This window comes from Panicum hallii, chromosome 1 (assembly GCF_002211085.1).
Source record: "Panicum hallii strain FIL2 chromosome 1, PHallii_v3.1, whole genome shotgun sequence".
Taxonomy (NCBI): Eukaryota; Viridiplantae; Streptophyta; class Magnoliopsida; order Poales; family Poaceae; genus Panicum; species Panicum hallii.
In genome coordinates, this window is record NC_038042.1 from 5,134,670 (window position 1) to 5,146,845 (window position 12,176).

Here is a 12,176-nt window from a genome sequence, read left to right on the forward strand (position 1 = left end):
GTACGACTTGATATTATGGATTCTTTAGGCTAAATTTTTTCATATGTAACAGTATTAATAAATTTAATTGTTGAAAAACAATGTTGATAGTACAAACTAAATTAACAGCAAAATAAAGCTATATAGTATGATTAGCAAATTCAGAGAATCAGAAAGCAACAAGAAGGTATATTTCTCGGCTAGTCGGCCACTCAGTATCTCAGTGTTGCCGTGATACGGTGATGGGTCTGCTGGCGCCTGACGGTTAGGAAGTAGAAATAGCAACAGGCGAGGCCACGCACACACACCAAGAGAGCAGCAGCGCGGTCCCAATTGACAAGATGATGATTCGTCGATCTTTTTTGCCTCTTGAGTGAGGGATGGAGATAGATGATAGGATGATTGATGGATGACGATACACGTAGGATATGCGTTGTGCCTGCGCTTCAGGGACAGGAGCGTAAATCCGCCTCCCCTTTGCTTTGTGCGGCTGCGTGTAGTTGCTGTGGCTAGAGGAGTCTTGAGACCAAGAGCATGGAGGTACATGGACATATTAGCTCTTGAGGCCCTGACGGTCGTCTCTATTGCATAGGTTTAGAGCCGGGCCTGCGTAGGACGGCCGCCGTCTCCTCCGACTCCGACTCCATGGTGGTGGTACTCCACCGGCCGCCGGCGATCAAGCTTCTTTGGCCTCGCCCTTTATCTAGCAAACCTTTTAGATCAAAATCCGGCTCGGTTTCTGATTCGGAATAGGAGCCGTAATTTGGAGGAGAGCTAGACTGCTACAGAAACCGTGCATTGCGTGCAACGGTAAACTGAGCAAGCTGCACGCCCTAATGGCTCCCAAGAGGATTGTGATGGAGAGCCGACACAGCGAGAGATCGAGTGCTCAGTGCCATGGTAGTAAAACACACGAAACAGGGACTGTCAGGAACCATGCATCGATCGAACTCTGTAAAGGAAGCAACAATAGTTCCTGATAGTTACAACATGAATCCGTGGTAGCAATACACCCTCGCAATATATATTCTTACACGGTTCAACGCTATCAGTCCCTAGTAGTACAAGCAAGTACACACACTCGTTGTCTTCTTTTGGAAAGCAAAACCTGCTTACCAGTTACCAGTGACAACTTGTGCTTTTTTGTATACCTCTTTTGGAAGAATCAACAAAACACTATGAACAGAAAGAATTGTTGGTCGTCTCCACCCGTATATAATCTGCACACCAAAGAATAAAACAGAACCAACACCAGCCTTTTGCAGAAGCATCCTGCGGAAATTCAGCCCCCCACACTTCGCGACATGCCTTAGCAAAGGATGGAGCGGGCGTCGATCACCGACTGCGGTGGATCCAGGTCCTTGTCCTGGAGGGCGTTGCCCAGCAGCTTTTGCATCTCCGATGCAAAGACATCGTCCAGGATCTGCGTGTGAAATTGTCAGGGTTAGCATGATGGTCACTGGAAGGCAACACTACAGGACGGAAATTGATCCTTCATTTCATTTTCCATTCTATAGCTTTCAGCAACAACAATTTTCATTTTGGGGGAATGCATTACTCGTCCTGATATAAGTAAAAACCTAGTGCCAAGTGCAGGCTTACCCGTAGAGCATAATCGGATCCTCGGAACCAAATCCTGTTCTCCTTTCTACTCTCAAGAAACCTCAACACAATCTGCCCAAAAATGAGTTTGATGCATAAGCACAAATTGGCAGCGCAAGGTAATGTTCGGAGTATTCTGGTTCTTGTCAGATTTACCTGGCCCAACCTATCCCAGACACCTCGGCAGATAGCAACGAATATTCTGCTGGAGAAGACCTCGTGCAGATTCTGGATGGAATCCGAGAGCTGAAGGCGGACAGCTTGCATCCTCTCTCGTATATCACTTTCACCATCGGCCTCTCTTGTTTCTTCAAGGATTCGCTTGAGACGTGTATTCCGGTTAGCTTGTGCCTGAAAAGGCCATAACAAATTATGACATCAGTCCATATGTAAACCGTCTTAGTTAGCACTGGATCTCGTATAAAAGCAAGCAAAAATCATCCTTACATTGCTAACAAGCTTGTCCACTATCGCCTTCAGGTAGTTCTTGTACTTCTTCTTCAACATGACTGTGATGGAGTTCATTTGCTCTCCAAAAACATTGTTCCCACTTGTTATGGTTAGATACGCTGCCCATGACTTGAGAATGTCTTCAACTCGGCAGTGTAACACATCTAGCATCCGTTTAACTGTGTTCATGAATGCTCCTAACTGTGATAAAGAACAATGAAATTGTTCAGTAATGAACTAATCACTGCATCAATCTGCATAATATCTACAGGCATATCTACCTGACTTGGCACAGCATAGGGAGCTAGAGATTGTCTTCTTGTTAGCCTTTGGACCTGCTTCTCAAGATATTTTGGTATGCCGTCTCTCAGAGGCATTAGAGTCTCCATGTATTGCTTCTCCAGTGCCTTCATAATTTCTCTTTCCACATCAGCAACGGCCTGAATAAGAAAAGAAATATCAATTGACTCCATTGCAGGAGAAATATCAATCTGCTTCAAGGAATGTAGTTGTGTACATACACTCTCTAAACTCATCAGATATTGAGGCCATCTATTGATAACCACTCCAAACTCATGTATGCTCTCTTTTATTTGCTCATACATTTGCTCAACAAATGGTGAGATTGTTGACACTGCAGGGCATGATGTCTGCAAGGACAGGTGAGTGAAATCAGCCATTTGATGTATTTCTCCTCTAGTATGTGTCTTTTGAATATTACCTTCTCAGCTTTGCAATTATCAAGTAAGTGCAACCGAGTATCTTCAATCCAAACCATTATATAGTCATGAAACAACTCCCTCGAAACCACACCCCCATGAACAGGCCTAAATTTGTACAAACGGAACAAGTTAAATCAGCTAAACACAGTTGTTATTGCATAATGAATCAGCCAAAAAAGAGTGTAGCAGTTTGGGGCACATATCAATTGGAGAAGAAATTAAAACAGTACCAACTACTCATTTCTTACCTCACTTGCCAGGAGTGAAGATCTCTCTCAAAATCAGCAGTCGCAATTATCAGTTCAGCAACATGTTGTAATGGTCTTGATGGGGGACTTGAAGAAAGAAAACCCTTCAACCGTTTGCAGAGTTCGGTACTATATATGGATGCTGCTATGTTTGTCAGATCTATCGAACTAAAAGAAAACATAAAAAATTGTGAGTGATGTTCAAATTGTGTATAAATACAATAAAAAAATTTACTAGGCCAAGCATATTTGCTACCTTGGAAGTATATTCTGATTGTGAATCTTAATGTCTGCTTGTATTTCACAACTTATGTTCATGCATAGTGTCTTCATTTTGAGATATGCAGCAGATATAGTCATAGGGTCTGTAAGAAGGCTGTCGTTATTGCTTGACAGGAACTCATCTGTCTCGATCATATGTCTCCTGCACCTTTTTGCAGCAGCAGTCTGTAAAAACGGATTTTTATGATGTTCAGTTCTGTCTACAAAAAAGAATCAACATAAAGCATGTACTATATTCATCATTATGCTGTAGATTGTCTATTGACTGTACGCTTGCACCACAAGTAAAAAAAGGGAACATTTTTTCCAGTATATTCTGAATTCACATGCATTGTTCACTAGAAGGAGGTCTAAAAATATTTGTTAACAAGGATAGATTAGTTAATGTCAAACAATCATACATGTAAAACCATTAATTGCACCCAGTCATAATCGTTTCGTGCAGGCTGGACAACTAATAAGAAACAAATGCATTTAACAAACGATCATAAGCTTGAATGTTCACAGATTATAGTTGGTTTTAAAATATGAAATCTAAATGATTTATCGTATATTGCAGAAATGTATATGCCTTCATCATGCTTGACACCAAGGTAGTTAGACACGTCGAGGTGTATGAAAATGGCATCCAACTGAAAAATGCTCAAAATGTGTATGTGATGTCTGACCTGCAAATAGTTCCTAAGTATGTCCTGTGCTTCTTTGGAGAGTATATCGTGAAGTATGCTGAATATCTGAACTGCAGGTGTCAAAGCTGGTGCTGCACAATCTGACATGGGGCCATATAGATCTGACAAGCCAGTAGGAGAATGTTCGTCCAGTGACTTGTAATTTTCAAACACAGCTGCAAGGAGACTCTTAATCCGATCTTCACAATCTAGCATTATACTTCTCTGTTATTTAAAAAGAAAACAAGACTCAATAAATGATGTGTGTTCTCCAATTTCTGCCTCTGTCTACTTACTATTTAAATCCAGAATTGTAAAAGGTTCTCATTTTGCAGGTATACATGAAGCTAAACGAATTGTGCTACCAGTAACATTGAAATTAATGAAATTTGTCAAATACCCTGTGCGGCCGGACATTTTAATGCTTGCACAGTCATCTCTAAATCCATGGCCTATACATACAAGTTATCAGATAGTATAGATATGGAGCTTAAAGGTTACCTCTTGTCTTGTTAAAGTCCTGTCTTCCCGTGCTTTCATGATAGGAAGAAGAAGTTCATGTATAAGTTCCAAACAATCCTTTGTTGGTATTGCCACATTCATAATGTAAGACAGGTACCTATGAAAGTAACAACAGTCCTATCATGTTCAACTATATTCAATAATCATCATTCAGTGTCTATAAATCATAGACCAATAGTTCACCTCAATTTTCTATATGCGTCTGAAACTCCATAGTAGTCAGCGAACTCATCTAATAGCCATTTCCATGAACCACTGATATGAAGCATTTTGCTATTGAAACTTTGAGCTCTCATTGCTGCTTCCAAGACCATGTCATATATGATAGTATCAACAGCTGGACCACCTTGCAGCATCTGTTGTAACGATATCACACAATGCCCTTTTAGAATATGATATCACATGGTATTATGACAGTTTTTTAATTGCTATACAGTAAGAAAATAATAGAAGAAGTAACCTTTTCAGAACCATAATTGTTGGAAGTCATGGATAAGTTCATACATAGCTGAATTTTTCCTACACATTCTTGATCCTCAAGATATAGAGGCCACCATCTAATGATTTCATCCTGCTATTTTCCAAATTTGTGCAAATAAAAATGATTTCAGTTACTTTTCAGTATGATCATGAAACCTTTGCACAAATGTCTCATTGAGTTTGTGTAACATACTTGAGTATCAGTAATTGAAGAAACTTGAATTTTTGCACGGCCTATGACAACCCTATTGTTGTCTTGTACTTCAACAATAATAACATCCCCCTGGCTCTCTAGATAACTGAAACACAATGTAAATATATGAGTCAAGAATATTATATAAGTAAGTTTTGTAGTACCAATGATAGAACAAATACATAAGTATATAACTGAACGATAACTAGGATACAACTTACAAGAGTTGAGATTCACCAGTCCCTGGTTTGAGATATTGTGGAGAAATGGAATCTCTCTGATGACCTCTGCAGGAGCTTTGCAATTCTAGCGTGCATGTGAACATTTCTGCATGTATGCCACTGTGTTACTAAGAATGCAAATAAACTCCGAATGGTGGTTATAGAAAAACTACAACTGTAATATTAACCTTCTGGCAAAGACGTAGATGATGTGGATGTCAACATCGTAACCTGGCTCTTCAGAACTTTAGAAATCTGTCTGACATAGTCGCTGCCAGCTTGCATATAGAGATTTCTAAAGGATGATGTTGCCCGAAGCTTTGGTCTATGAGGTACAACACGTATCTTTTTTACTGTTAACAAAATTAAGAATGTGAGTCAGTGAGTGTAACCACTTAATTTTTTTTAGGTGGTGCTTGACTAGTGTATAAATTTACAGTTCTTCCATGCCTTGGTTGTTAATAGCTTCTCAAGAATTTGTCAATGCATTGGTACAACGTAGAAGAAGTAGAGGTGGAGGAGCAATGTTTCATACTGAAAACTGAAGCTATTGCTTACGTATACCTTCAATCTCAATCTGTTTAACGAGCTTTCTTCCCTTTATGGTACAACTTCCATCCTTATCATACACTTGTTTCCCGTCAACTTGACTGCTGTGTCTGGGATGAAGCAGAAAATTTTGTATTCTGTTCATAAAAAAAGAGCTCATAAGCTGTTTGCTCAAAAGAAAACTGTGGCACAGTAATTCTAGATCACACAGAACATTAATTCATGTGTAAGCTGTTGCATACCCAAAGGCACTTCGCAGCACCATGCACTCATCCCGAAGGAATTCTGGAGCCTCCATGCAGTTTCTTGCCCATGCATTCAGACATAACCGGAAGCATGCATCATATGCAACAAATGATTGCCATGCATTTTGTACACTAACAAGAGAGACCAGTAAGAACAGTAAGTGGACAATAAGATCCGTGGATGGGTAAACTGAAAAGTCACAGGTAAAAGAAATCTCACTTAATTGTGAAGCTCGGTATCTGAGCTAATAAATTATTCTCGACATATGGCATTTGAACACCATGTTCATGAAAGTTTGAGCTGAATCGCATTTTATAACAGGCAGAGACCAAATGTCAGCTAGAATTGTTCCAAAGTGAAAATGCCATACTGCAATTTACCATCTCCGGATTGCTTTACCTCGTAGGAAGCTCATGGACATCATGTGCCAGTATATCTGCTACTGATGATAGCCCAGTCCTCTCAGGGCCTCCACTTGTTTCAGCCGTTTCTGTTTGTTCAAATCAAATTTCAGCATATCCAGCCCTTTCAGTGTAAGTAAAACACAAAATCAAACCGTGTTTCTATTACAGAGTGTTCTGGTTGTCTCACCTACTGCGTCAAACATGACCTCATCCTCGTCCCCGGCAATTGGAGGGGCACTGGGTGTCTGAAACTTCTGCTCCTCAAAATAGTGCCCCTGGATATAAAATGGGAAGTTGCACGTTTATACTAATTTCGAATAATCATACATATGTAAGTAACGAAGAGTGGATTTGCTGAAATCACAAATGCTCGTTATGTAAATAGGGAGAAGATTATCGCTAGCTACAGAAGAGAAGCCTCCTTACATGCGAGCTGGAGTCCACTGGATCTTGTGCCCCAGCGCACTTCCCAGCCGAGCCCGCGCCCGCTGCACGCACCTCCACCCGCAGGAACTCCTTGGACTGGCCCCGCACGATCCCGCCGCCCTTCCTGCTCAGCTGCGACGTGACCTCCTCGTCCCACCCTCCGGGGCAGCGGTCCATGGCCCTCCGCAGCAGGCTGGAGTCGCTGGAGCACGCCTCGTCGGCCGTCTCGGAGAAGTTGCCGCCGTAGCAGTCCTCGGGCATCCCCCACGACGCGACGCTCTCCTCCTCGCCGTCCTCCCACTCGTCGGAGTCCGCCGCCGAGAGGAGCGCGGGGTGGCGGCCGAGCAGGCCCGAGTGGCGCGTCCCCGTGGTCCGCACGGGCGGGAGGCCCTTGGGCGAGAAGAAACCGGCGCCGCACGCCCTGGCGTGCAGCGCGGGGCTCCTCGGCGACGCCGCCACCTGCCCCAGCGGAGGCCGCTCCGCCAGCGGCGACCGCGGCGGCGCGGGGGCGGGGGAGTCCGTGCCCTGCTTGATCCAGCTGATCGCCGACTCGTCGAGGCCCTCCGTGAACATCATCGTCGCCGTCTGCTGTGGAGGAGCGGGGATCCGGTAGCGGATTGATGGGTCTCGCGATCGGGAATCGCCGGATTGAGGCAAGCGGATTGGGGATTTGGGGATTGGTGAGGAGGGAGGGGACAGGAGTCGGGAGGGGGCGTAGTAGTAGGAGCAGCAGCCGAGGAGGGAGGTGGGAGGAGGTAGTGGGGGAAGTGGGGGGTTGTAACGGCTAGTTCCTCGGGCGCGGGTTTGATGGGGTCTACGCTGCTGAGCTGGACAGCGCTCAGCGCAGCCTGGCCTGGGCTCGCGGGGCCCACGTGTCAGTGCGGATTTGATAGGTGGGATTGTTTCTGTTAGACTAAGGGTGCGTTCGTTTCCTGGGGTCTAAAGTTTAGAGGGGTCACATCAAAAAGAATCTTGTCATTTAGAAATATTAAATAAAGTCTAATTACAAAACTAATTGCAGAACCCCAGTGCTAATTCGCGAGACGAATCTAATGAGGTATATTAATCCATGATTAGCGGATGATTACTGTAGCATCACTGTGTCAAATATTGGATTAATTAGGCTCATTAAATTTGTCTCGCGAATTAGCACCCAGCTGTGCAAAAAGTTTTATAATTAGACTTTATTTAATATTTTTAAATGACAAGATTCTCTTTGATGTGATGGGTCTAAAATTTAGAGGGCAGGAAACGAACACGCTCTAACTTCAATGGGCAATATGCAAATATATATGAAGCAGTATAATCTCATAAAATGCATGACGCTGGATACTGTGCATTGCAAAACGAATCTCCAAAGGAGCATGCATATCTGACACATATTTTGCACTTGTGGAGAGAGGGAATGTAAAAATACATCCTCACTCTCCTCAACGCATCTCTGCACACACCAACTGTCAAGAAGCGGAAGACGACTCCGGCCTGGCGAAAAGAGTGAATCTGACGCGGGAGTCAACTGACGGAGCCCGATGCATGTCCCCCGTTGGAGCTCCTTATTTTTGCATGCCGCATGCATTCACTGTACACGGTACACACAGTGCCTTTTGCAAATGCATTTGCATGAGGTCCGTTGAAGTCAGTCTTATTGATGGATAATTTACTCTACAAGGACCTGTTGGTGTTTCTTCAAATGGATCAAAGTCCACCGAACTGAAAATTTCCGATACAATGTCCGGTGGTGATGCCCAGCATCCGAGAGATCGCGATGACAGGATCAAATTCCGATCAACGGCGAGCTCACTTTGGCATGTGTTTGCTTCGCCACACTTGGAAAGTGGTCGCGTCCAACATGAAAACACAAAGCGTGGCTTACTTTGGAGAGGGTGAATATACCACCAATTGTAAATTGATCTATAATAAGTAAGTAGTGGTGGTAACGAATTATGGTCTAGTGTTCTTTTCGCATTCCAACTTGATTTTTATATATTTGTAACTCAAAATCAAATTGTATAAGATTAGAATCCGATCCTTTTTAGATCCGGTCCTTAGATTATCTTGACTAAAATTTGAGATCCTTTAGAGTATCCCCAACATCTCCAACAGATTACTCGTTTCTCTCTCTAATACAAAAAATTAATATTTTAATGATTGGAGGTGCTCCAACAAATTACTAATCCAATTTCCAATACCTAAAATTTTTTGTTAATCACCAAAACATACCTCCCTCCACCTAAATAAAAGGGATTTATCCTTCTACCTTATTCTTGGTGATTGTATTTTGGTAGTCTGCTGCAGCAACCATTACTAAAAATATAAAAATATAAAATTAGTTATTAGCAATGAAGAAAGAGAGTATATTTTAGATATAAGGTATGAGTAGTCTGTTGGATATGCTCTTACCACTCTAATAATGAGTCTCAAAAAGATTCTCTAAAAAACAATTCCATAGAGATAAAGATTGGTAAAGATTAAATCAAAATATCACTATCAATTAATTCTAACTAATTGCATCTTACTATGGTAGTCACGTTCTCCAAATATATTCTGACCGCACATTAGACTGCCTATCAATTGCATCTAATCTACAGATTGTCAGCGTCATGACATGTAACGGTAGATTAAAGTGTTCTAGCAATTAGAAACCGGACGCGCTACCCTCACTAAGTCCGCCGCCCACACATGACTAGAAATCAGCTGGTGACTTGGTCGCCATGGTTGCTTAGGCGTCGAGCTCTAGGGGTTTCTTATTGATTTATTTAGTCTGCCTGGTCGGAGTAGCTTGGACGTCCTTGTCCTTGTGTTCCATGCTCGCTACTAATCTTTCATCTTCCTTTCTGAACGAATTAATCTTCAATTTCTTGCCTACAACGATCTAATGGTTGTTCAATACAGCAGGACTGAAGCCAGACCATGAGCCACGGAATTATCAGCAGTGAACACACGAGCACGGAAGGAGGAAGGATGAGTCCTCAAGAAAAAAAAAAAGCCACACATCTCTTTCATCACAGCATGGTGTTTGGTAGGAGTAACACTTAATTTCTTCATCTAAAAACGGAGTAACACTGATGGTATCCAAGCAGGACTGTCCTCAGAAAGAAAATCAAAGGGAAAGGAGAGCTAAAAGAAAGCAGCAGGCAGCAGCCATGGGCACAGTGGAGCAAAGCTTTCAGCTTCTTATTTTTACACGCTTCGCCCGGCCCGTGCGCGCGTGGGTATGTACAGCGCCGCGCACGCCGGCGAGCCTCTGCTCACGCGGGGCTGGTGCGCGTGCTCGGTCAGGAGAGGTAGGTGCCGCAGACGCCGGCGCCCGCGCGGCAGCCTCCGCAGCCGCAGCCCTTCCCGCCGACGAACACCGGTCCGCTCGCGCGCCCGCGCTTCCCTCCGGCGGAGGAGCCGGCCGCCGCGAAGATGATCATGGAGAGGAGCGAGAGGCACGCGATGGCGACGCAGAACACGACGTCGCCGCCCGCGACGCCCGGGGCCACGACGCCGGCGCGGGGCTCGAACACGACGCCGCCGCCTGCCATTCGCAGCGCCCTCTCACTCTCTCTGACTCGCTGTCGAGAATTCTTCTAGCTTGCTCGACCGGCGCGGAGCTCAGCGTAACGAGGCGTAGAGCGAGCGGATGGAGACGGCGAGCTGCGCGGGTCGCGGGTTATAAAGGCGAATCGACCCTTGGCGCTGCGCTGCGGCTGATTAAATGCGGAGGCGCGCGCGCTGTCGCGGTCGTCGGCGGCGGCGGACAGGTGACGCGCGGGGAAGCTTCCACGCGTGCCAGCGCCGGTCGGATCAAACCAGGTGCTCCGATCCGGCGTTGCAACCGGCGACAATTCGCGAAATGATATCATTTTTTTTTTGAAAGGAAGAAAATGATACATCATACCGAATGCTTTTATCTTTATCTTCATTTTTTTTTCTTCAAGTGAAATAAGGTTTGTTAGAACGGATTAGTTTATGCCCAGGCCAACATCGTCTGCTAATTGGAGGACCTGTTCGGTGGCGCGGCGGTGCGCTAGTGCTCCAAATCTCCAATAATGGAGGGGACAGATTGGTATTCCGTTTGGTTGGATGTTGAAGACGCTTTCGTTTGGACCCTTAACTACATTTGATTAGCTCAATTAATATGACGTTTTATTAGAGAACAAAAAGAGAAAAAGAAATGGGAAGAATCGGCATTCATCAACGACCTTGGTAATTTCGCGCGTACCAAGTCTTCACGTACCCGGCAGGGCAGCCCACAGATTTGACACGAGAGGCTGGACTGGACTGGACCCTCAAGTCTCCTTACCACCCAGCACAGAGGTTTGGCATTCTTCAGGACTACGTTACGGTCTCCAGCCTACCTGCCGGACGGTCACCTTGGCCGGCGCGTGGGCGTTCAGGGCCGGCGACGCGATCCGCCGGGTGGCAGGCGGAGAGGCATGTGCGGCTCCCCAGGGCAATCTCCGCGCGGTCTTTGCTTGACTTCAGAGGAGAGGAGAGGACTGGCTGTGGCTGATGCGGACGACGCCATGACGGTGGCGGCAACCGTACGCCGGTCATGGCAGGGCGCCCGCATGGGAATGGCCCTCGTGATTGGTGATGGGTCGATGGATCGAAAAGAGCGGGTCAAAATGGTCCAGCGGTGGAATTTGGATTGGGTAACGAGAAGCTGTATGCCGTATTGGTCCAACTGCTCAGGCTATATGATAGTATGAATATGCATGGTATTCCACGACGGAGTTGACTGTATATGGCGTGTCTATTTGGAGGATGATGCTTGGAATAAAACACAGGAAGAAATTGGAAACACACAACACATGAATTTGCCCGTAGGTCGTACTCGGACATATTTTTAGATGCATTCGTGCTCTTTTGTTTCTCTTAACTACTCTCAGTGTATGGGTGTACTGCACAGTTATTAAAACTAAGGACTAACTAGAGGAGTGTCGTATCGATGAAACTCCTCTCTCATCATACGAAACTGTATTTTCTCTTTCCTTATAATTACCCTGCTATGTTAGTAAAATTGCTGATGTGGCACAATATTTTATGCCTACGAAACTTCTTATGAAAATCCCACTGAGATTAGCTTGCCCGCAAGCTCTCACCTTCTTTGGCTATAGTTCTCTTCTTCACCATTTAGGTGGGGTCCAAAAAGTGGTTTTTTGTTTAGAAGCAGGCGAGTTTCCTTGACCGTAGTTC

The 12,176-nt window shown here is 44.7% G+C and overlaps 2 protein-coding genes across 3 annotated transcripts; both read right to left on the reverse strand.

The window, feature by feature from the left end:
- Positions 1-904: 904 nt before the first annotated feature.
- LOC112902029 lies at positions 905-7,693 on the reverse strand. Of its 2 annotated transcripts, none has more exons than XM_025970931.1 (22): positions 6,993-7,693; positions 6,754-6,841; positions 6,562-6,652; positions 6,382-6,462; positions 6,159-6,293; positions 5,932-6,053; positions 5,556-5,720; positions 5,368-5,473; positions 5,147-5,252; positions 4,934-5,044; positions 4,657-4,829; positions 4,453-4,570; positions 3,952-4,176; positions 3,258-3,448; positions 3,002-3,169; positions 2,753-2,858; positions 2,553-2,681; positions 2,313-2,471; positions 2,029-2,232; positions 1,738-1,932; positions 1,582-1,653; positions 905-1,402 (listed from the first exon to the last, which is right to left on the reverse strand). In XM_025970931.1, exons 1-22 carry the CDS (start codon positions 7,566-7,568, stop codon positions 1,289-1,291), a joined length of 3,435 nt encoding a protein of 1,144 aa, XP_025826716.1. In that variant the 5' UTR covers positions 7,569-7,693; the 3' UTR covers positions 905-1,288. The 2 variants fall into 2 exon arrangements, with proteins under 2 accessions (XP_025826716.1, XP_025826712.1); XM_025970927.1 differs by having other exon boundaries at positions 4,934-5,047.
- Positions 7,694-9,968: 2,275 nt separating this feature from the next.
- Positions 9,969-10,640, reverse strand: LOC112874984. Its single transcript, XM_025938636.1, has one exon. The coding sequence runs from the start codon at positions 10,517-10,519 to the stop codon at positions 10,268-10,270; it is 252 nt and encodes an 83-aa protein (XP_025794421.1). The 5' UTR covers positions 10,520-10,640; the 3' UTR covers positions 9,969-10,267.
- Positions 10,641-12,176: the final 1,536 nt, after the last annotated feature.

Excerpts from the sequence above, each read along its gene's own strand:
- LOC112902029 (XM_025970927.1), bottom strand. The coding sequence starts at position 7,568 with ATGATGTTCACGGAGGGCCTCGACGAGTCGGCGATCAGCTGGATCAAG. Across the intron at positions 6,463-6,561 it reads GTCCATGAGCTTCCTACGAG|CTCAAACTTTCATGAACATG; the intron begins GTAAAGCAATCC and ends AATGCGATTCAG. Across the intron at positions 1,654-1,737 it reads TCTGGGATAGGTTGGGCCAG|ATTGTGTTGAGGTTTCTTGA; the intron begins GTAAATCTGACA and ends ATTTTTGGGCAG.
- LOC112874984 (XM_025938636.1), bottom strand. The coding sequence starts at position 10,519 with ATGGCAGGCGGCGGCGTCGTGTTCGAGCCCCGCGCCGGCGTCGTGGCC.